At 45.7% G+C, this 24,686-nt stretch overlaps 1 protein-coding gene across 1 annotated transcript in view; it reads right to left on the bottom strand.

The window, feature by feature from the left end:
• The window catches only part of dgkb (diacylglycerol kinase, beta), a 1,237,676-nt gene that overhangs the window by 1,160,456 nt on the left and 52,534 nt on the right, over window positions 1-24,686 (bottom strand). Inside the window, 1 exon segment of the mRNA XM_038797484.1 lies at window positions 19,754-20,030. Coding sequence (XP_038653412.1) covers window positions 19,754-19,841 — 88 coding nt within the window. The 5' untranslated portion in view covers window positions 19,842-20,030.

The raw sequence follows: 24,686 nt of genomic DNA, 5'->3' as shown, positions 1-24,686 counted from the left end.
AATTACTGCTGCATAACTGATTTTGCCTTCAATTATCACAATTGGGGTCTGCCATTTCCCAGTTTGACTGACAGCTCCAAATGGTTAAAGACACTTTGAAATGGGACAATGAATTCCAATACTTATTTTTATAAGTGAATGTGTTTGTTAGTATAAGGGATTATGTAGTTGAAGAAATTTAAATGTTGTGAATGGGTTTTCTGAATGAGAGTGTCCTTACAAATAATAAATCTGCATTAGATGCATCGTGTTATGTAAATTTATTATTAAATTTCATCCAAGCATGGATCCTGAAGCCTGCACTGGGCAGATACTGGGTGAGTTGGCATAATATGTGTAAGGTGGTTGTTCGGGACACTTGGGTTTACATGAGTTATAACAAAAGTGGCATTGGGTCTATAAAGGGCTGTGGGGAGGGGTAAGTAGAATATATAGAGGATATGGGGCCATGGGGGTGGGTAGCAGGCATGATAAGACCATAAGAGATAGGAGCAAGAACAAAATTAGGCCACACAGCTCATCAGATCTGCTCAGCAATTCAATCATGGCTGATATTTTTCTCATCCCCATTTCCTGCCTTCTTCCCATAACCACTGATCCCCTTATTAATTAAGAACCCATCTATCTCTGTCTCAAAGACACTCAGTGATTTGGCCTCCACAGCCTTCTGTGGCAAAGAGTTCTACAGATTCACCACTCTCTGGCTGATGAAATTCCACCTTATCTCTGTTTTGAAGGATCACCCCTTTAGTTTGAGATTGTGTCCCCTGGTTCTTGTTTTTCTTACAAGTGGAAACATCCTGTCCACATCCACTCTATCCAGGCCTCGCAGTATCCTATAAGTTTCAATAAGATCCCCTTCATCATTCTAAATTCCAACGAGTAACAAACCTAGAGTCCTCAACTGTTCTTCATATAACAAGCCCTTCATTCCAAGGATCATTCTTGTGAACCTCCTCTGGACCCTTTCCAAGGCAGCACATCCTTCCTTCGACACGGGGCCCAAAACTGCTCACAATACTCCACATGGGGTCTGGCTAAAGCCTTATAAGCCTCAGAAGTGCATCTCTGGTCCTGTTTATTCTGACCCCCTCGACATGCATGCTAACATTGCATTTGCCTTCCTAACTGCCGACTGAACCTGCACGTTAACCTTCCTAACTGCCGACTGAACCTGCACATTTACCTTAAGAGAATCTTGAACAAGGACTCCCTTTGCGCTTCTGATTTCCTAGCATTTCCCTATTCAGAAAATAATCTATGCCTCCTTCCAAAGTGCATAACCTCACACTTTTCCACATTGTATTCCATCTGCCACTTCTTTGTCCACTCTCCTAGCCTGTCCAAATCCTTCAGAAGCCCCCCTGCTTCCTCAATACTCCCTGTCCCTCTTCAGAACTTTGTATTATCTGCAAAGTTAGCAACAGTGACTTAAGTTCCTTCTTCCAGATCATTAATGTATATTGTGAAACACGATGATTCCAGCACAGACCCCTGAGGCACACCACTAGTCATCGGCTGCCATTATGAAAAAGACCCCTTTATCCCCTTCTGCCACTCAGCCAATCCTCTATTCATGCCAGGATCTTACTCTTAACACCTTGGGCTTTTAACCTATTTAACAGTTTCCTTTGTGGTACCTTGTCAAAGGCCTTCTGGAAATCGAAATAAATAACATCCACTGATTTTCCTTTGTCTAACTTCTTTGTTACCTCCTCAAAGAATTCCAACAGAGTTGTCAGACATGACCTCCCTTTGACAAAGCTGTGCTGACTCAGTCCTATTTTATGATGCACTTCCAAGTACTCTGCGATCTCATCTTTAATAATGATCTCTAAAATCTTACCAATGATCGAAGTCGGGCTTAACGCCCTATAATTTCCCATCCTTCTACTTCCCTCCCTTCTTAAACAGCGGGTGTTACATTAGCCATTTTCCAGTCATCTGGGACTCTTCCTGCCTCCAGTGATTCCTGAAAGATCATCACCAATGCCTCCACAATCTCCTCAGCTGTCTCTTTTAGAACCCTGTGTGTAGTCCATCCGGTCCAGGTGATTTATCCGCCTTCAGACCTTTCAGTTTCCCCAGATCCTTCTCCTTAGTGATGGCCACTACACTCACATCTGACCCCTGATTCTCCTGGAGCTCTGGCATCCCACTGGTGTCTTCACCATGAAGACTGATGCAAAGTAACAATTCAGTTCCTATGCTGATACAATCCTAGTTAATATTGTAACTGAACAGCAAGATCCCAGAATAGAACCCTGGCTCCCAAAAACTGTAACTTATGCTTTTTAAAATAAAATATAATGGAACAGACTCAAAGGACTAATAATCAGTTTTAACAACAAGAGAAAAAAACATTTATTAAACACGAAACAATTGGATAATAATACAAACTCTCATTTATTCCCCCTCATCTGAATCAATACACACAGTTTTAAAGATTAACATGGATTACAAAATGCATCTTTAACTACAATGGGGTCATTAGCACACATTTTAAGCACACATGATAACTGTGGTCAAATGCACACTCCATTTTGAACCCAGGTACGTGTCTGTGGATTTCTACTCCGAATCCCCCCAGATGATTGTCATGTGAGAGTTTCCAAACACCGCACCCAAGAACATATTTTAAAACCTTCTCTCAATAATTCAATAAATATGTTTTCCCTGAGTGATTTGCATTCGCAAAATTCAGACCAGGTTTTCCAAATAACACTTTGAAACAATGCTTCCACTCCACCTTTAACAGTGAATCCAGTCGATGATTTTACACCAACCTCTTTAGGATTTATTTGTCTTGACTGCTGTGCAATTTGCTCACAATTGCTTTAACTCTTGTTTCCCATACTGTATTAAAATGATAACATGTTTGATTTATCTTTGAAGACTGCTGTACCACTTTAAATCTGATTACTTCAATTGTCTCTTTAACTCAGAACACTTTGTTTACTCTTACTTGAATTCTACTAAACAATACCTGACTGTTCTCTTAACGTCAGGTGTCTTAAACATTATTTGTGTCCTAATTTCCTGATTATCTGGATTGTATCTAGTTCCGTAGGACACTTACATCATTGTCTTGTCCAGCTACTCCTGGCAGAGTTTAAAATTGTTCACTCTCGAGTGTCCTGTCTCCATCTGCACTCAAATTAGTTGAACTAAAACTTAAAAGCTTCTCTGCCTTACAAGGCACCAGTTACTAAGCAACAGCCACAATAGAAACACAGTCGGAACTTAACAGCCACCATACAGACAAACACCTTTGTCCAGCATGAATCTCATTATAGGTTTTATCCTTTCAGGCAGTGAAACATTAAATTAAACCCACTGTAAAACGATACCTTATTTCGAATGGTTACCAATATACCAATACAAATATGACTCCCGTACAACTACCTTTGTTTTCCCAACAATGAGGTGTCATGAGCTGGCATGGGTGGGGATTGGGAAGTGTGTGGGGGGTGGTGAGGGCTGTTTCATGTTTTATAGGTCTTTTAAAAAGACTTCAATGCAGTGCCAGAGTACAGATGCGGTGTTATGGGAATTCCCCTTTCAGAAATATTTTTGTCTTATCACATGGCTTCAGTAGTGTCATTGTGTGAGTGGAGCTGGGCGGTGGCTCTGGGTTTTTACTTTCGTTTTTGAGTTGGTTTTACTTTCACTTTGAGTTTGAACAGGTTTGTACAGCACAGGTTAAAAACAAAGTGTCCCTGTATCTGCATTTTAAAAGCTGGTTCCAGACTGCTTAATAATTTGAAAAGAAATAATTGTTTTCTGGAAGAAATTCAAACCTGCTGTTTTGGAAAGGACACAAAGAGCATCCAAACCAGGTCTCGAGTGGTGTGTGCTGGGCCACACCTTTGAAAAGGGTTTTCTAGTTTATGGGATCTTGTTATTAAATTGGAACAGCTTAAGGGGGACATTTATAAAGTGTTATACATAGAGTACTGTAGCTGTGTGGGGTATTTATGTCGGTAGTTGATAAAAATGCTTACTGTGTGTTTATAAAAAAGTTAACTAAATTTGTAGAATAAAATTAGTTTTTGATTAAAAGTGCTAAAGGCCTCTGTTGAATAACACCTGAATGGCAGGCCCATGTGCTCATTGTAACCCAAATAAAAAACACTGCAGGTCAGGTGAACCCCACAATATATTTTGTAGTTTTCTGACCACTGGCCCATAACAGCAGGCATTCTGCTGTAGGACCCAACTGCCCCCGCACTCATTCCAGTTGCCCTGCTGTCTCAGAGAATGCACTGCTCCAAGCTCTCCCCCCCCCCCCACCCCACCTCCTGCAACCCCAGAATGAAAATCCCAACACCTGGAGGATTTTCTCCTGGATCAACTTTACAGAACAGGGAACCATCCCAACTCTGTGATCCCCACCTAAGACCAAAGGTCCAAGCCATTCATTCCCTCCACTACCAGCTCTGCATGGCAGCAGTGAGTACCATCTATAAAATGTGTTGCAGCAACCCACCAAGGCTTCTTCAAGAGCACTTACAAAACTCCCTCCCTCTGCAACCCATTAAACACCTGCAAATTCCCCTCCAAGCAACACGCCATCCTGACTTGCAAATATATAATGGTTCCTTCTCTGTGACAAAATCAAAATCCTGCAATTCCCTTCCCAGCAGCAATATGGGGACATCATCACCAGATGGACTGCAGCGCCTCAAAGTGGCAGCTCACCACCACCTTCTATGGGGCAATTAGAGATGGGCAACAAATGCTGGCCTAGCCAGTGATCTCCACATCCTTTGTTGGAAAAAATACCTTCTTCAGCCACATTGTCATTTTTTTTAATGCAGATATAATTTCAGCATTCATAAAAGCAGCACAATACATGCTTTATTATCCACAATACCATATATGCTAATGTTTCTAAATTTACAGTTCTCATTCTGTCATTTAAATCCTCATCTACTGGCTCATTTACATCTTTCTCCACAGGAGAAGATTCTTCAGTAGTTATTTGACTGGTGATAGCATTGTGTTGGCAATAGCCTCTGATAAGGCAATCCCTATTCATTACCCCTCTCAGAATGCCTGATATTGCACTAATCATTGGACAGTTAAAATAAGCATCTTTCAAATATCTCGGTATGACTCAATCTATAGACAAGGTGCAACTCATTATTTTCGGGAAAAATAAAATACTTTTGTTGCCGAAGGAATGCATAAACCAGTTTTGTGAATTTCTCTTCTGTCTTGACATGCAATAGTGGCATTGTTGACACATAACAATTATATTCATGGACCAACAGTGTTGAAAAATTCTGATGTCACAAAAGCTGTTGCCACAGCATATATGCATACATATACCACAGTTTACCAATATACATCAGAGAACTTTATTATCATTCATACAGGGATGGAGGTGCTGTTTGCCATTTTTATTGGTTGAGCCTTTCTCCTTTTGATAAGAGTTAGGGAAATAGATTAAAAATCACTATAAAACAAAAATGCTTTCTTAAGATGCAATAACATGGAAAGCTTGAAGGTAAAATCATTTCCATACATGACGCTATTGATGATTTGAAACAGTGTTTCCTGAAATGGTACAGAACAGGTCTGAAGATAATCCAAGTTGTCATGCAAACTGCCTGGTTTTCAAATGGAAACAATCCGTCTGGCAGTGTTGATCGTTGGTCGATCAGCTTATGGCTACTCTATATCTGTTCACTGTGACAGCTTTTTTTTTATTCGTTCATGGACATGGGCATCGCAAGCTGTGCCAGCATTTATTGCCCATCCCCGATTGCCCTTGAGGGGGCAGTTAAGACTCAACCACATTACCGTGGTGTGGAGTCACATATAGTCAGACCAGGTAAGGATGGCAGATTTCCTTCCCTAAAAGGACATTAGTGAACCAAATGGGTTTTAACGACAATCATTAGACATTTAATTTCATATTTTTATTAAATTCAAATTTCACCATCTGCAGTGGCGGGAATTGAACCTGGGTCCCCAGAGCAATACTCTGGGTCTCTGTTTACTAATCCAATGACAATACCACTATGCCACCGTCTCCTCTCTAATTTGAAAGTTACAATAGATGTTCCTAACCTTTCCTTGGCATCCATATTTCGTTGGATATCATAGAATTTTACAGCACAGAAGGAAGCCATTCAGCCCATCATGTCTGCACTAGGTTCCAAAAGAGCTACCTAGCTAGTCCCATTCCCCAGCCCTTTCTCAATTCATCACTTTTTTGAAACCTCCTATAGAATCTGCCTCTGCCACTCTCCCAGTCTGCACATTCCAAACCCCAGCAACTCTGAGTAAAGATGTTTCTCCTCATAGAACATACAGTGCAGAAGGAGGCCATTCGGCCCATCGAGTCTGCACCGACCCACTTAAGCCCTCACTACCACCTTATCCCCGTAACCTAATAACTCCTCCTAACCCTTTTGGACACGAAGGGCAATTTAGCGTGGCCAATCCACCTAACCTGCACATCTTTGGACTGTGGGAGGAAACTGGAGCACCCGGAGGAAACCCACGCACACACGGGGAGAACGTGCAGACTCCGCACAGTGACCCAGCGGGGAATCGAACCTGGAACCTTGGCGCTGTGAAGCCACAGTGCTATCCACTTGTGCTACCGTGCCGCCCATTTCCTTTGATCCCTGCATTATTTTGATCCTTTCCTATCCCACTGTGTGTATATGGGGAGATGGTGGCATGGTGAAGGAGAGGAATAATTAGATTAACAGCCCATTGTTTATCACCATTACACTACCCGGTGGAGCTCAGAGAATATGAGCTCCCCGATAAGGTGGCAGGTGACCCTTAAACAAAATACACGTGCTTTTGTATAAATAGAGTGGGCCAGCCAGGCACCGACAAGAGAAGACCCAAAAGGGAACTACAGGAGCTGTACACAATAATTAGCGTGTTAAATAAAATAGTTTTGTTTTTCTCTACAACTCGGTGTGGACTCCTTTTGTTTCTCCTTGCAAAACTGGCAAAGAGGATAAAGACTTGTTCGCTATCGACAGAACTCAGTCAGTTGGGTCGTCAGGCCCGTCCGATTCGCGATTGGGCAGCGCCGCTAGTATCGATCATGAAGCCCGATAAACAGTTTATGTGTGGACTACAAGGTAACAGTGAACCTAGCTTTGTAGTTGGACCATTACCCCATGTCATGCATTGAGAACCTGCACGTGAACCTTTCGGGGTGGGGGGGCATTCATTCACGAAGCTCGTTGAGCCATGCCTATTTGCAGCTTGAGTTGGGTCCTGCCTCTTGCAAGTCTAGCACCATTAACACACAGCGGAGCCTCTACGAGTCTGCAAGCTTCCCTTCAGAGTGTCCTCTGCCTCTGCTATTTTTCAGCACGTGATCGTGGGGCTCCTGAGGGAACTCCTGCATGTAGCTGTTTATTTAGATGAAGTGCTGCTCACGGGTGCCTCTGACCAAGAGCAGTTGGATAACCTGGAGGCTGTTTCGAAGCAGTTTGCTGAAGCTTGTATCTGCTTATGAAGAGCCAAGTGCATATTTAATGCAAAGGGGTTGGTTTACCTCTGCTATTGGGTGGATACCGAAGGTTTGCACCCCACTGCGGAGAAGGTGCACGCAATCTGGCAGGCTCCCACCCCGACGAATGCCTCGGAGCTGCGATCTTTCCTCGGCCTTGTTAATTATTATGATGCGTTGCTCTTGAACTTGGCTGCCATGTTGGCTCACTTACATCTCCTTCTGAAAAGGATCATGTGTGGAATTGGGGTCAGCCGCAGGAGGCACCTTTTCGGTGGTAAAAGGATAGTTGTCATCTTCCGGGTTACTCACCCATTATGATCCCATCGAGCCTTGCTAATCACATGCAACACTTCCCCCCCCCCCCGAGGGTATTGGGGCTGTTCTGTTCCACCGAATGGAGGCCAGAAGGGAACAGCTGATAGCTTTCGCCTCCCACACGTTGGCTGCAGCGTAAAGAAAGTACACGCAGGGAGAGGAGAAAGGCCTGGCGGTGATGTTCTCCATGAAATGCTTTGATCAGTATGCCTACGGCTGCCATTTTATGCTTGTTCGGATATTTACACCTCTACTTGACATTTCGGACAGGATAAAGTGATTCCACCCATTGCGTCCGCTTGTGTCCAGCGCTGGGCCTTATTACTTGCCACTTATGAGTATTCTTTTGAGCATAGACCAGGGATTTAAATTGCGAATGCAGGTGCTCTGAGCCGGTTGTCTTAAAATTGAGAGGCCTCTTGTCGACCCATACAATGGTTGAGGTGGTTGCGACACTGAATTTCATGGACTCTTTGCCTTTCATAGATGCGTAATTGGACCCAGACAGACCCGGTCCCTTCCAAAGTTTGGCACATGGTCCTATACGTGGTTCGGCATCGACAGCTCCCAGGCAAGTAACTGGCATTTTCTCTAAGCTGTCTGAATTTACTGTGGACGACGGCATCCTGCTGTGGGGTACATGGTGAGCTGTCCCGGACAAGGGGAGGAGTTAATTCTGAAAACCTCCACAACGGTCACCCAGGCATGTCCAAGATGAGGTTAACCCTAACCCTCCTTGTCCCTTATGGACCCCACTCTATCCTTCACTAATCTTTTACTATTAATATGTCTGAAGAAAATATATTACTATTTGTTTAGCGCACCTGCCATCCCTTCCTCATGCTTCCTCTTGGCTTTCCTTATTTCCATCTTAGCCCCTCTCCTAAAGTTGAGGTACTCTTCCTGCTTTCTATTGCTATTATTATACTGGCAAGTATCATGTGCCTCTTTTCTTCCTTATTTTCTCCTTAATAACCAGTCATCCAGGGTACTCTAGATTTGCTTACCCCGGGCTGTATTCTCCCCTCCCCGATGCCGAAAAGCCTGCGCCGATTATCCATGGCCTCAAGCCATTGCCTGAGGCCCACCCTGCGATGCTCCATCCCCGACCGGCCGAGTTCCCGATGGCATGGGTTACGTGTGCTCACACCATCCGGGATCCTCGTGTGGCGACTGCAGACTGAGTCCGGGGTCGCCACAGTCGGGGCAAGGCCAATCCACGGGCGGGGGGTCTTTATTTGGGGCTGGGGGTACTGTGGCCGGGCGGTCCGGGTCGCGCGAGCAGCTGAAAGGGGGTACTATTTATGCGGTCCGGGTCTGCGGGCGGAATCCGCCATGAAGCATGGCATGGCCGCTGCAGGCCGCCGCCATGCACATGCGCGGCCACAGAACCGGGAGTGCTCAGGGCCGTATTGGCAGGTACAGCTGCGAGTGCTCCGCTGCCTCCCTGCTGGACCCCAGCAAAACGGTGAATCGGTGGCCGTTTTGCACCAGTCATTTCCACATGCCTTTCAAACACTCGCTTTCCTTTTGGATCAAATCCATCAACGCTCCTGGGAAATCCACCTCTTCCTCATCCACGTCCTCTTCCACCGCCATGTCCTTTCACTGATGCCCTATCCATCCTGTCAATTGATGGAAGTTCCTTGGGTTTCGCTAGGGCGCCATTCTCGGAATGTAGCAGTCTTGCTCAAAGATAGCATCATAGCTCTTGAATGAGGTGTAGTTCCTGAATTAGAATCTATATGGTTGGAGGAGAGAAACAGGAAGGGATTGGCTACTTCGTTGGGTATTTATTATAGACCTCCAAATATTGGGGAGGAAGTAAAAAACAGCAATTATAGGCAGATTATGGAAATCTGCAGGACAAATAAGGTTTTGATAGTTAAGGATTTTAATTACCCTAAGGTAAACTGGAAGAAGGGTAGAGTGTGGGGTATGGAAGGAGAGAAATTCCTGCAATGTGTTCAGGGGAACTTTCTGGATCAATACATTTTCAGTCCCACCAGGGAGGAAGCTATGCTGGATCCGGTCCTACGAAATGAGGCAGACTAGAGTGGGGAGCAGTTGGTAAATAGCGATTCAAATATAATGAGGTTCAATATTAAATTGAAAAAGGATAAAAATTAGTCCTGGATTAAGATCCCAGATTTTGAGGTGTTTAAAAATTGAACAGGAGCTGGTTGATTGGAAACACATTTTTGTGGATAAAACGGTGGATGAAAAATGGGAGACTTTCAAAGGAGAGATGAATAGGGTGCAAGCGAGGTATATACCCTTGAAAAATAAAGATGGAGGGCTGGATTCTCCATTTTGGAGACTAAGTCCCCACGCCGTCGTGAAAACGGTGGTCTTTTACGCCAGGAAAACTTTACCCACCCTGTCTCTACTAAAAACCTCATAACCCAGGATGTTAGGTATTCAGTTCTGTTCTGGCGTGAGCCATGTTTTTGTAAATGCTACTATGTCATATCCCCCGAGAGCAAATTCTATTTCCAGCTCCCAAATTTGTTTCACTATACTCAGTGCATTTACACACATACAAATTAATCCTACCCAGATCTCTTTCTTGCCCTTCGAGACGTGACCATTTCTTTGTTCACTGTCAACATTCAAGCTTTCTCCCACTCCCTTTTCCCTATCTTCTTTCTTTTCCCCTTACTGGTACTTCAAAAGCTAAGCCCATTAGACAACCCACACCTCTGCCTTCCACTACGCAAATTACACTCTCAGCCAGATTAGTCCCATTTTGGCTCAGGTGAAACCCGTCTCTTCTGAACAGCTTTCTCCTTTCCCAAAAGCGATCCCAATGTTCCTTCTATAACATCCCTCAAGCCACACATTTACCTCCCTGATCGGTCTTTGCCTAAATGGCAAAGCTCGTGGCATAAGTAGTCTTTCTGAGATTACTACCTTGGAGGTCTTGCGTTTCAACCTAGTCCCTAACTCCTGAAACTGGTCCTGCAAGACCTCCAAGCTGACCTTCCCTATGTTGTTGGTTTCCACATGAACCAAAACTGCTGGTTGTTCACCCTCCCTTTGCAGAGGTCTGTCCAGCTGATCCATTATGTCCTCAATGCTTGCACCCGGGAGGCAACAGACCACATGGGACTCACGATCTTGGCTGCAAACTAGACTGTCTATCCTTCAAACTATTGAGTCACACACTATTACCACCCTTCTAATCTGCCTACAAGCCTCCCCCTATTTTACCAAAGTAGCCGCAAGCACCAGGGTACTGTGGTTTTCCCTCAACTCATCTACCACTGATGCTCACTTCAATGGCATGGGTTTCCTGGACCTGCTGTCTCTTTTCCTTTTGACGAATAGATATCTCCTGAGATCCGACACTGCTCCTTGCCTGCCTATCATGATGTGGAGTGGCCACCCTCTGGTATGACTGTCACAGAAATCTCTCTCCCTCTTGTATGGTGCGCAGTGAAGAGAGTCGCTGCTCCATATCAGCCACATTATTGTCAAGGACTATTACCCTCTGCACCTCATGCAGATGTGACTCACCTGGATGTCTTGTGGATCCAAAACCTCCCACATCTTGCATGCCACACACATTTCTCAGAGTTCCTGCCGTCTTTAAAGGTCAAGATGATTCACATTGCTGAGGCTTTGTTTTTAAACTACAATTATTTAACAATCCCTCTCTCTTTTTTTCGTTTAAGGAGAGAAACACCACAGCAATCTGTCTCTCTTTTGGTTCGAGGAGGGTGGGCGGGGAGGGAAACACTACAGCAATGTAACGTTTGGGACTTTACCGTTCTTTGACACTGGATGCTCCGCAATTTCCTTCTTAGTTGTGGCAAGCGAGTCAACCTCTCCCAGAATCCTCCTCAGTCACTTCTCACTACCGTCCAAATGTTTCTCTCTGTTAAAATGTGCTGCACAAATGCAAGATGTTGTTCTTGCCTGAAAATATTGAACTTCTGAAATATAATGACCTGAAGCTGAAATTTTCCTTTAGTTATTTGAATATGCGGAACAGCTTTGCATTATGAAGTTGACCACAGCCATAGAAAGAAGAAGCACTGCTTTGGTCGCTGGAGCACACAGAATTGAAAGTATGCAGCAGGTTCTCTCCCCAACTCCAACTAACACCTTGAATGTAAAGGATATTTTTTTTCCCGCTTCACTGGCTAGACCAGCATTTGTTGCCCATCCCTAATTGCCCGTGGTGGTGAACAGCCTTTTTGAACTGCTGCAGTCCTTGTGCCGTAGGTAAACCCACAGTGCTACTAGGGAGGGAGTTTGAGGATTTTGACCCAGCAACAGTGAAGGAACAGTGGATATATTTCCAAGTCAGGGTGATGAGTGACTTGGAGCAGAAATTCCAAGTGGCGGTGTTCCCATGTATCTGCTGTCCTTGTCCTTCTAGATGGTCGTGGTCATCAGTTTGGCAGGAGCTGCCTGAGAAGCCTGGGTGAGTTCTTGGAGTGTATCCTGTAGGTGGTGCACACTGCTCCTACTGTGCGTTGGTGGTGGAGGGTGCTAATGCTTGTGGAAGGTGTAAACCAAGCAGGCTGCTTTGCCTGGATGTCGAGCTTCTTGAGTGTCGTTGGAGCTGCACACATCCAGGCAAGTTGAGTGTATCCTATCATACTCCTGATTTGTGCCTTGTAGATATTGGACAGGCTTTGTGGAGTAAGGAAGCCGCAGGATCCTACCCTCTGACCTACTCTTCCAGTACAGTTTCTGATCACTGGTAACCCCCCAAGATGTCGATGGTGGGGAATTCAGTGGTGGTAATGCCATTAAATGTCAAGGGGTGATGGTTTGGTTATCTCTTATTGGAGATGATCATTGCCTGGCACTTGTGTGGTGTGAATGTTACTTGCCACCTGTCAGCCCAAGCCTGAATATTGTCCAGCTCTTGCTGCAGGTGGACTGTTTCAGTGCTGGAGGAGTTAGAAATGGTGCTGAATATTGTACAATATGTGCAATTATCAGCGAACATCCCCACATCTGACCTTATGTTGTAAGGAAAATTACTGATGAAGCAGCTGGATATGGTTGAGCCCAGGAAACTACCCTGAGGAATTTGTGCAGGGTTGTCCCAGGACTGAGATGACTGACCTCCAACAACCACAACCATCTTCCTTTGTGCCAGTTATGAATTCAACCAGCGGAGAGTTTCCCCCAATTCCCATTGACTCCAGTTTAGCTACGGCTCTTTGATACCATACTCGGTCAAATGCTGCCTTCATGTCAAGGGCAGTCACTCTCACATCACCTCTGGCATTCAGCCATTTTGTCCAATGTTTGAACCAAGGATGGAATGAGATCAGGGGCTGAGTAATCCTTGCAGAACCCAAACTGAGCCTCAGTGAGCAGATTATTTGCTAAGTATGTGCTGTCTAACATCACTGTTGATGGCCCCTTCCAATACTTTACTGATGAGTGAGGTAGACTGATAGGGTGGTAATTGGCTGGGTTGAATTCATCCTGCTTTTTGCATACAGGGCACACCTGCGCTGTTTTCAACATTGCCGGGTAGACATCAGTGTTGTAGCTGTACCTGGACAGCTTGGACAGAGGTACGGCAAGTGCTGGAGCACAAGTCTTCAGTCCTATTGCCGGGATATTGTCAGGGCCAAATGCCTTTGCAGTATCCAGTGTCTTAAGCAATTTTCTGATATCATGTGGGGTGAATCGAATTGGCTGTAGACTGGCATCTGTGATGCTGGGGATCTCCAGAGGAGACTGAGATGGATCATTTCTGGCTGAAGATACTGCAAATGCTTCAACCTTGTCTTTTGTACAGATGTGCTGTGGACCTGTTGCAGCGGTACGTGAATTGCAGTGGATCTAGGCATCCTGAGAGTATGAAATTGATGCGCTTCAGGACCAACCTCCAGAAGCACTTCATTACGATTCATGTCAGGGCCACCGGCTGTCTGTGTGGAGTTTGCAAAGTAGTCCTTGAGGCACGTTGCCTGGTTCTCCTTTGGCACCAGTATGATGGTGGTCTTCTTGAAGCACGTGGGGACCTCGGAGTGGAGTAGGGACAGGTGAAAGATGTCCGTGAACACATCTGCCAGCTGGTCCACGCAGGCTCTGAGTGCATGACCAGGGATCACGTCCAGATCCGTTGCCTTCTGAGGGTTCACGTTCAGGAAGATCGATCTGACTTTGGAAGCTGTGACGGTGGATATGCGTGTGTAATGGGCTGCTGGGGCACTCGACAGTGGATCGATGGTTTCCTGCTAGAACCAAAGCATAGAATGCATTGAGTTCATCGGGGAGGGATGAGCTGCTGCCGGAGATACTGCTCGCCTTCGCTTTGTAGCCCATTATGTTGTTTTGGCCTTGCCACAAGTGACGAGAGTCTGTAATAATAGTCTGTGACTCTAGCTTGGTCTGATATTCTCTCTTGGCATCCCAGATGGCTTTGTGGAGGTCGTATCTGGATTTCTTGTATAGGCGAGGGTCGCCTGACTTGAATGCCTCAGACCTGTCCTTCAGTGGGGAGTCAATCTCCCGATTAAGCCACGATTAAGATTAATCTGGCAAAACCTGGAAATTAAATTTCTTTTAACATATAACCATGGATTTCCAGTACAAATTCAACAGTCCAACCAATAGTTTATCATAAGAAAAATCTCCATCATAGTCTGAAGTAGGTTCCTTGAGCATTTGATTATCTATGTTATTGTGGGCACTCATAACCTTTTCAATATGGTCCTCCAGTTTTGCAATCACAATCCACATTAATGATCTATTTATAGGGCCGTGGTTAGCACTGCTGCCTCAAGGCGCCGAGGGCCCGGGTTCGATCCCAGCCACTGTCAATGTGGCTTTTGAACATTCTCCCCGTGTCTATGTGGGTCTCACCACCATAATCCAAAAAGATGTGCAGAGTAGGTGAATTGGCCACATTAAATTGACCCTTAATTGGAAAAATAAATTGGGTACTCTAAATTTATTTTTTCAAAAATGATTAACTTTTATATATTTAAGGATCCTCCTGTTTAAATGCGGGTGGCACAGTGGTGCAGTGGTCAGCACCAGGGACCTGCCCAAGGGTGACTGTTTGTGTGGAGTTTGCACTTTCTCCCCATGTCTCCGTGGGTTTCCTCCGGGTGCTCAGATTTCCTCCCACAGTCCAAATATGTGCGGGTTAGGTGGATTGGCCATGCTAAATTGCCCCTGAGAATTCTGACTGAATGTACCTGCTCCTGAGAGTTCTGACTGAATGCACAGCCAGAAGATCCCCTTTCGCAATCCAACTGATGATCTTAACACAGCATTCTGCAAAGATAGCTAGTTAAAATGACTTCAATATCATAACAAGGATATTCATCTCTTTTTTTCCATTTTAATCCTAATCATTTTTCCCCTTTCCCTTCCTCTGTGTGTGCCTGTCTTGTGTGTGGTTGGTAGTGAGTCGGACGGTAAAAGGGGGGACTAGTAGATTAGCTGGCCACCATTTGATTACTGTTATTGCATATCAACGTTTTTCCTGTTATAAATAAACAATTATTATTTTAAACTTTCAAATCTGGTGGCTATAACTTATTGAGCAGTCAAGGGGCAAAAGATTCCACAGATTTTATATGAATTATTAGTTAATTCACTTGTGTTGGGACTCTAGGGTCTGTGGGGCTGGAATAGACTGCGCACTAGCCCAGGGTGTCGTAACAAACATGTTATTCATAGCTCTCAGAATTTTAAGGATCTAGATGATATCTTATTTCAGTTTTCTTTTCTACTTTGAAAATAAGTTCAGATTTGGTGCTTTTTGCAACTTAAAGCCTCATGTGCCAGAATCATCACTCTATTGTCCTTCTTTGACATCTCTATAATGCATGAGTGTTCCTCTGCAGGCACAATCCCAACATTTCAGACAATGTTCTAATGTATTTCATTTTGATTCTAAGTCAAAATAGATTGCATATCCCTGTATAATTTAAATGTCTGAGGGGAAACAATCCAGTGCTTGATGAGCCCTATTGATAACAATATCACAATGCCTGGACTCCTTCAGTAAATGGTGTATAATCAGCACAGAAGAATCACTAAAATATCCTTTCATTGTGTACATCTTAGGATTCCTGCTCTGATGTGCATTACCTTACCTACCACTACACTTTCATCTGTACATGTATTACAGAAACCAATTACATTCTGCGAACGTAATTATATTGCCCACGCACTCCCATTACAGGGGAGCAGGGGGTCATTCACAAATTCCCCAAATTGCACTTGAAGACATTATGATGCAAAATCCTCAATAGTTGTTAATTGATGCTGCATTCGCTACAGAGGTTTAGAAGTAGGTATATTGGGAATGTACTTGAATCGGAAGGATGTGACTAGTGGTGTCGCACAAGGATCTGCGGTCTTAAGTATTCTTCACTGTATGTATTAACGGCTAAGTTAACTCAATAGACAACCACATATAGATATTTGCTAATGACAATTATTGGAAGCAGAGAGGGTAGTTCAGATGGGAGCATAAAATTACAAAGGGGCATTGATAAGATTAAGTAAGGGGCAGGATTGGCAGATGGATTTCAATGCAGGTGAGTGTGAGGCTATCCAGTTTGGACCAGAAAAGATGGATCATGATATTTTTAAAAAGTGAAAATCTGGGAACAGTGGAGGTTAAAAAAAATTAGGGATCCATGTGCACAGACGTTCACTTGTTATTTGTGGTAAAATAATAAAGATATAAATATGTACCTCTGCTAACTGTAGCACAATGGTAAACATGAGTACAACGGGTATATTTATGGCTTCACTAAAAATCGAGAAAAGTTTCATCCATTGTACTTTCACATCAAACAACACAGCAAAATCAAAATAGAAGCACCTCTGCCCTCCTTGGTCCAACAATTTATTTCAGGGAATTGTACGTTTGTCCTGTTCAGGTGAAAAACAGTTTCCATGTCATAATGACAGAAGAGTTGTGCAATTTCACCTTTTCCCACACACGGAGAAACATTGGCCCAGTTCATCGATAAGGATCAGAACCCTTATTTCTTTACCCTAAATCAGAAAAAAAAATGCGCACTTAACCTTCCTCTGATTTTTCTGAGCAATCTTTGATTTAAGGATTACTCCAAACTGACTCAGTGTAGGAAACCTCAGCATTATCAGCAAAGAGAATCCCCGCAGAAGCTATCCCCAAGAAGCTTTTCACTGCACTAGCTGCTGTATTCTGCTAAGAGTTCAAATATCCCAAAGACTCTTTGAAAAGGAGAGAAGTCAAGTGTGTACTGGGGTAGATGTATAAGGTTAATGAGTAATGGGTAAGGGGATAGGGTGACAGCTGGGTAACGCGATGAAGGGAGGGGGAGGGGGAGAGGGGACAGTCGGGGAGTCATTGCGGAGAGGGGGGGGTGGAGTTGGGTGGTGTGGTCAAAAGGCGAGTCGGAAGGCGATGTCAAATCAGCTTCGAAGTGTATCAGGTGGTGTCAGGGGGTGGGGAGTCTAGTTAGACAGGAGTCAGACCCGGATTTTTCTAAAATTTCCTGGGTAACTATCCAGGTATGTAAGTAAGTCGGAACAGTGCAAATCCTCTGACGTTTCTGGAGGGTACTGAGGAACAGGGGAATTGAAAGTTCAAATTGCCTCCACAATTCCCACAAAGTAACTACATTAGGACTTCTGAGGGATCACTTAGTGCATCTTGTTCGTGTGTCCGGTCTTCAACAATCCAAAGACCGGAACATTTCTTTCAATCTTAGAATTTACAGTGCAGAAGGAGGCCATTCGGCCCATCGAGTCTGCACCGGCTCCTGGAAAGAGCACCCTACCCAAGGTTAACACCTCCACCCTATCCCCATAACCCAGTAACCCCACCCAACACTAAGGCCAATTTTGGACACTAAGGGCAATTTATCATGCCCAATCCACCTAACTTGCACATCTTTGGACTGTGGGAGAAAACCGGAGCACCCGGAGGAAACCCACGCACACACGGGGAGGATGTGCAGACTCCGCATAGACAGTGACCCAAGCCGGAATCAAACCTGGGACCCTGGAGCTGTGAAGCGATTGTGCTATCCACCATGCTACCGTGCTGCCTATTCAATGGTGTGACATCATCTGTTGTTACTGATGTGAGTTAATGTGTCCCTGTCTTTCTAGATTTTCCTCTGCAATTTCTGGCAAAACAGTAACTATGAACACAAAGGGCATGTATATGATTTCACTACAAATAACAGTCATGATCGGTGTACATGGACCCTTAAATCATTTTAACCTCAATTTCCCAGCTTTTCACAATTAAAAAAAATCAGGCAGCAGAATTCTCCATTGATGGGATCTTCTAGTCTGCCGGCAGCGCACCCGCAACCGTGAGTTTCCCGACGGCATGGGGTGGGCGCAATGGGAAACCCCATTGGCCGGCTGCTGGAACACAGATTCCCATGGCCGGCCAGGGCATGCCGCGACATGGTGGCACAGTGGTTAGCACTGCTGCCTGACAGCTCCAGGGTCCCAGTTTCAAATCCAGCCTCGGGTGACTCTGTGCAGTTTGCACTTTCTCCCCGTGTCTGCGTGGGTTTCCTCCGGGTGCTCCGGTTTCCTCCCACAGTCCAAAGATGTGCAGGTTAGGTGGATTGGCCATATTAAATTGCCCTTAGTGTCCAAAAGATTAGGTTGGGTTACGGGGGTGGGGCATGAACCTAGGTAGGTTGCTCTTTCCAATGGTCAGTGCAGACTTGATGGGCCGAATGGCCTCTTTCTGCACTGTAGGGATTCTATGGTTGTAGTTTGACCACAAAAGTTTGTACAGGAGGTGTCCAACAGGACTAATTTGGTTTGAAACTCGTGAGAATTGTTATCTTTCTATTGCCTCGCTGGAAAGCAACAACTGGGATCTGAATCTACCACATTCATAATTGTGTTTGGCTATTGGAGCAGACTATTAAGAAGCATATACTTGGAATTCATATGAAGAAACGGTTTGCTAGCCCAGGAACCCTGGTATACCATGGGAATGTCAAAGGTCCCTCTAATACACCAATTATTGGGGCAAAGAATAGAACTAACTAAGGCTTTTCCAAAGATGCACACTGAATTAATGGCATAAGAATGGAAGTTCCCGAGATGTTTTTCATGCACATGGACGCAATTCACTGAGAAATTGACCACCTGATTAAAATGAATAATTCAGTGTTTTTTTTTCCCCAGAGCTGAAACATACCAATTAGAAAACTGTTTAAATCCAATGCAGCTGGTTTCCTCTTCCTCGTATGATAATTGGCGGCTGCACTTAACACTCTGGCAACTGCGCTTTAAATAATTGTGATCCTTAGCATGGCAGCACATTACATAACATAACATGTAGCAAAAGCTATTGATGCTGAAGCGAGTTGGGGTTCACAGATACATGACTGTTTCGGCTCTAGGTCGACGCGGGTATGTGAGCAATGCTCTTGCTTCCTGGGCAAAATGCAAAAGTGTGCATTTTAACAGTGCTCCTTCACTTAAGCAGCCTGAGGGTGTGCTCCCAGCGCAACACACAGAGTGAGCAACATTCACCGAGACCAGGCAGGTCCTCCGGGCTGATCCAAAAGGTTCTGTTTGAAATTCAGCCCGGAGTAAAAGTACCTCGTGTGAATTAATTAGCAATGCAAAAATAAACAGACCATTCGCTATGTTACTAAAGCAACATAATAAACATAATGCACTAATATAAACCACTCAGTTGTTGTACCCCCAACTGTAGCGGTTAGCATATGTTACATGATCAGAAATATAACAAGTGTCGGCTTTAAGTGATTGGTTTTGAAATATATAGGACCCGTTCTCCTCCTGTTATACCGGGATTTGCTGAGCGCTGTTAATTCTCAATGTGATTCTCACCTATTTTAAATCAAACCTATCACAGTACAATCAACCTGCCAAACCCGCGTACAGCGTGAGCATCCGAAACAGCCGCTTTCTCGGCTCAACTGACTGGAGGGATTCTGGAATACTTACACTGGGCGTACTTCTGTAACTGGGAGAATTCTGCAGGGCTGAGGGTGATCCACTTTTCCTGGTTAGTCATGGTGGTCCTCGCACTCATTCCTGTCACATCCCAGAGGCGCGCCTCGTCGAACTAACCGCTCCGCGTTGGGATTCCTCCTCTCCACACGCACCTTTGGGCTTGAGAAGGTTTCATTTATTGGGTGGAGCAGGGATTGTGACTGCACCGAGTGCTGGCGTGAACCGCTCTGCGGGAAGAAGCGCCTCCGGATTGAGCTGCTGCGAAGATCTGGAAATAAACAAAAAGCGAGGGGCAGTGATGCATTGGTTGATGAGATTAGAACTTGTTTCAGCAGTGAGCACGGTAAACCACACATGTCTCCGTGGTGACTCCCAAGCATGTACGCTTCACACAACACTCACTGCGGCTTTCATTTATAAGCAATAGTTATGTTGCTTCAATATAACCACATCGGCTCATTTTAGCCAGTTCCTTAAATCGGTAGAAACTGAGAATTTGGAGGAAATTACATTCAATCCGTACAACTGTAAATACTTTACCACCTTGGGGTGTGCACCCCTGGAAGTGATAAACCACATTTTAGGAGGCACTTCATTCATTGCTGAAGACACACAAAAAGACCAGACTCAAAACTTGGAACGGCACGTTCTGATGAACCCATACATTTCTGCACAGATGCTGCTATCTTTGCAATGTGATGTTTTTTTCCCTTTTGGCTTAAGAATGTTAGATACTATCAGCCACGCAAAGCCAGCACTGCACCATTCTGCCTTCAGAGTGTATACTTAGAAAATGTATTTTTCCCTCACACTTTTACAGGGCTTGTCTGTTATGGACTAATTGATGGAGAGTTATTTGCTATCTGTGACACCAGAATGGCCCTGGCCATTTTTCCGTTCAACAGTTCCTGGGCAGAATTCTCTCAGCCCACGCCGGGTCAGAGAATCGCCGAGCCAGGTGCGAATTATGCGACGACGCCCAGACGCCGGTCCACCAATTCTTCTGTTGCGGAGAATTGGTGCCAGCGCTGCATCGGTCGGGACCGCTCTGAGCAGCCCACCCGCCCCCCCCTCCCAAAACCCGGCGATTCTCCACCCTAGATGGGCCGAGTGGCCTCCCAAAAAAACCGAGAACCGCCGCCGCCACCGTTCACATGTGGTCCTACCCGGTGGGACCTCGGCATCCATCCTGTGGGGGGCGGGCTGGGGGTGGGGGGGGGGTCTGACCCCAGGGAGGCCTCCACCGTGGCCTGGCCCGCGATCGGGGCCTACCGATCGGCGGGCCGGCCTCTCCTGGTGGGGGCTTCTTTTGCTCCGTGCCAGCCTCTGTCGCCCTACGCCATGTTGCGTTGTGCCAGCGCAGAGAAGGGAGCTGCCGCGCATTCGCGCCGGTCACAGCGAGCATGCGCAGACCCGCAGTGCCCGTTTGACGCCGGTATCGGGAGCTGGAGCGGCGTGGGTCACTCCAGTGCCATGCTGGCCTCCTGGAGGGCACAGGATTGCTGCTCCTGGGGGCCTGTTGACGCCGTCGTGAAACGTGACGGCGTTTACGACGGCGCAACACTTAGCCTCAGGATCAGAAAATCCCATCCCCTATGTCCCTATCTTTAACATTCCATTTGTGGAAATGAATCCATATAAGCACATACTGCTTTGACAATAACATAACATGGAAGTTGCCTATTACGGTTGCTGCAATAATGGTAATTTATCTTAGCACAGCCAATCGCCCTCCAAAACATGGTGAATAATTTGCATTATATTTATTAGACTTCCAAAGTGGGTGTGAAAAGGTAATGAAAGGTTAACATTTGTGGTTTGCCTATTCCTCATGTATTTTGCCCTGATTGAATCACAAAGAAATTTGATGGACTGCAATTCCAAATTGGATTTTTTATTCATGGCAATATTTTCTCTCCATAAATGAATTACATTTTCCTCCATAATTCCAAATGTAAAAACTATCTTTTAAAGTGATGCTTGGAAATGGTGTGGAAATGATGGGATCCCAGCTATTCACAATATATATTCATGATTTTGATGAGGGAACTAAATGTAATAGCTCCAGAGTTGCAGATGACATAAAGTTGGGAGGTTGTACAATGGTTAGCATTGCTGCCTACGGCCAGCGCCGGCCCTAGGGTTGCTGGCGCCCTGGGCAAGCTGAACTTCGGCGCCCTTGGGGGGGGGGGGGGCAAGAGTGGGGGGGGGGGCGAGAGTGGGGGGGGCGGGGCCGAGAGGGGGGGGCAGGGCCGAGAGGGGGGGCGAGGGGGGGGGGGCCGAGGGGGGGCGGACCTGAGGGGGGGTGGGGGGGAGCGGACCCAAGGGGGGGCAGGGGGTAGCAGACCGAGGGAGGGAGCAGACCGAGCGGGGGGGGGGGGGGGGGCGGACCCGAGGGGGGGGGCGGGGGAACGGACCCGAGGCTGGGGGGGGAGCGGACCGAGCGGGGGGCGGACAGAGGGGGGGGGGCGCCCTGGGGAGTGCGGTCACCGCGCATGCGCTGGTTGGCATGGCCCAACTGCGCATGCGCGGGACCCGAGTCTCTGGCGCCCCCTAGCACATGGCGCCCCGGGCGACTGCCCGAGTTGCCGGTGCCTTGAGCCGGCCCTGCCTACGGCGCTGAGGACCCGGGTTCGAATCCCGGCCCTGGGTCACTGTCCATGTGGAGTTTGCACATTCTCCCTGTGTCTGCGTGAGTTTCGCCCCCACAACCCAAAGATGTGCAGTTAGGTGGATTGGCCACACTAAATTGCCCCTTAATTGGAAAAAATAATTGGGTACTCTAAATTTATAGAAAAAAAAAAGTTGGGAGGTTGAGCTGTGAGGAGGATGCAGAGATCCTTCAGTGTGATTTGGACAAGTTGAGTGAGTGGGCAAATTAATGGAAGATGCAGTATAATTTGGATAATTGTGAGGTTATCTGCTGGTGACAAAAACAAGAAGGCAGATTATTATCTGAAAGGCCGTAAATTAGGAGAGGATAATGTGCAATATTACCTGGGTGCCCTGGTACACCAGTCACTGAAAGTAAGCATGCAGCTATAGCAGGCAGTAAAGAAGGCAAATGATATGTTGGCTTTCATTGTGAGAGAATTCAAGTGCAGGAGCAAGGATGTCTTGCTGCAATTATATAGGGCCTTGGTGAGGCCACACATGGAATATTGTGTACAGTTTTAGTCTCCTCATTTGAGGAAGGATGTTCTTGCTCTCGAGGAAGGTTAGATCCTGCAGTGCACATTGCAGATGGTACCTACATGACTATCATTGTGTGTCGATGGTGGAGGGAGAGAATGTTTATAGAAGGGATGCCAATCAAATGGGCTGCTTTTTCCTGGATGACGCCAAGCTCCATGAGAACTGATGCATCGGTGGGATACCAGAACATCAGGGGGCAGAGGTGAGTGTAGTGGCCATCACTAAGGAGACGGTTCTGGGGGAACTTAAAAGTCATTGGTAAGATTTTGGAGTTCATTATTAAAGATGAGATTGCGGAGTACTTGGAAGTGCATAATAAAATATGACTAAGTTAGCACTGACTTCGTCAAGGGGAGTTCACGTCTGACAAATCAGTTAGAATTCTTTCAGGAGGTAACAAGGAACTTAGACAAAGGAGAACCAATGGATGTGATCTATTTAGGTTTCCAGAAGCCCTTTGACAAGGTGCCGTACAGGAGGCTGTTAAATAAGATAAGAGCCAATGATGTTAAGGGTAAGATCCTGGCATGGATAGAGGACTGGCTGACTGGCAGAAGGCAGAGAGTGGGGATAAAGGGAGCTTCTTCAGGATGGCGGCCGCTGACTTGTGGTTTGCCTCAGGGGTTGGTGTTGGAACCACAATTTTTCGCAATATACATTAATGATCTGGCAGAAGGAACTGAGGGCACTGTTGCTAAGTTTGCAGATGATACAAAGATATGCAGAGGGACTGGTAGTATTGTGGAAGCAGGGGGGTTGCAGAAGGACTTAGACAGACGAGAAGAGTGGGAAAAGAAGTGGCAGATGGAATACAATCTGGAAAAGTGTGAGGTTATGCACTTTGGAGGAAGAATGGACGCATAGACTATTTTTTTAAATGGGAAAAGGCTTAGGAAATCAGAAGCGCAAAGGAAGTCTGAGTTCATGATTCTCTGAATTTTAACATGCAGGTTCAGTCAGCAGTTCGGAAGTCAAATGCAATGTTCACATTCATATCGAGAGGGCTAAAATACAAGAGCAGGGATGTACTTCTGAGGCTGTATGAGACCTCATTTGGAGTATTGTGAGCAGTTTTAGGCCCGTATCTAAGCAAGGATGTGCTGGCCTTGGAAAGGGTCCAGAGGAGGTTCACAAGAATGATTCCTGGAATGAAGAGCTTGACATATGAGGAGCGGTTGAGGACTCTGGGTCGTTACTCGTTGGAGTTTAGAAGGAAGAGGGAGGATCTTATTGAAACTTATAGGATACTGAGAGGCCTGGATAGAGTGGACATGGGGAGGATGTTTCCACTAGTGAGGAAAACAAGAACCCGAGGGCACAGCCTCAGACGAAAGGAACGATCCTTGAAAACTGAGATGAGGAGGAATTTCTTCAGTCAGAGGGTGGTGAATCTGTGGAACTCTTTGCTGCAGAAGGCTGTGGAGGCTAAATCACAGAGTGTCTTTAAGACAGAGATAGATAGGTTCTTGATTAATAAGGGGGTCAGGAGTTATGGGGAAAAGGCAGGAGAATGGGCATGAGAAACATATCAGCCATGATTGAATGGCGGAGCAGACTCGATGGGCTGAGTGGCCTAATGCTGCTCCTATGTCTTATGCACTCATCTAGGTATTCCATTACACTCTTGACTTGTGCCTTGTAGATTTTGGACAGGCTTTGGGGAGTCAGAAGGTGAGCTACTTGCTACAGAATTCCAAGCCTCTGAGCTGCTTTTGTTGCCACAGTCTAT

Source organism: Scyliorhinus canicula, chromosome 5, assembly GCF_902713615.1.
Source record: "Scyliorhinus canicula chromosome 5, sScyCan1.1, whole genome shotgun sequence".
NCBI lineage: Eukaryota > Metazoa > Chordata > Chondrichthyes > Carcharhiniformes > Scyliorhinidae > Scyliorhinus > Scyliorhinus canicula.
This window is presented reverse-complemented; position numbering and strand designations above follow the sequence as displayed.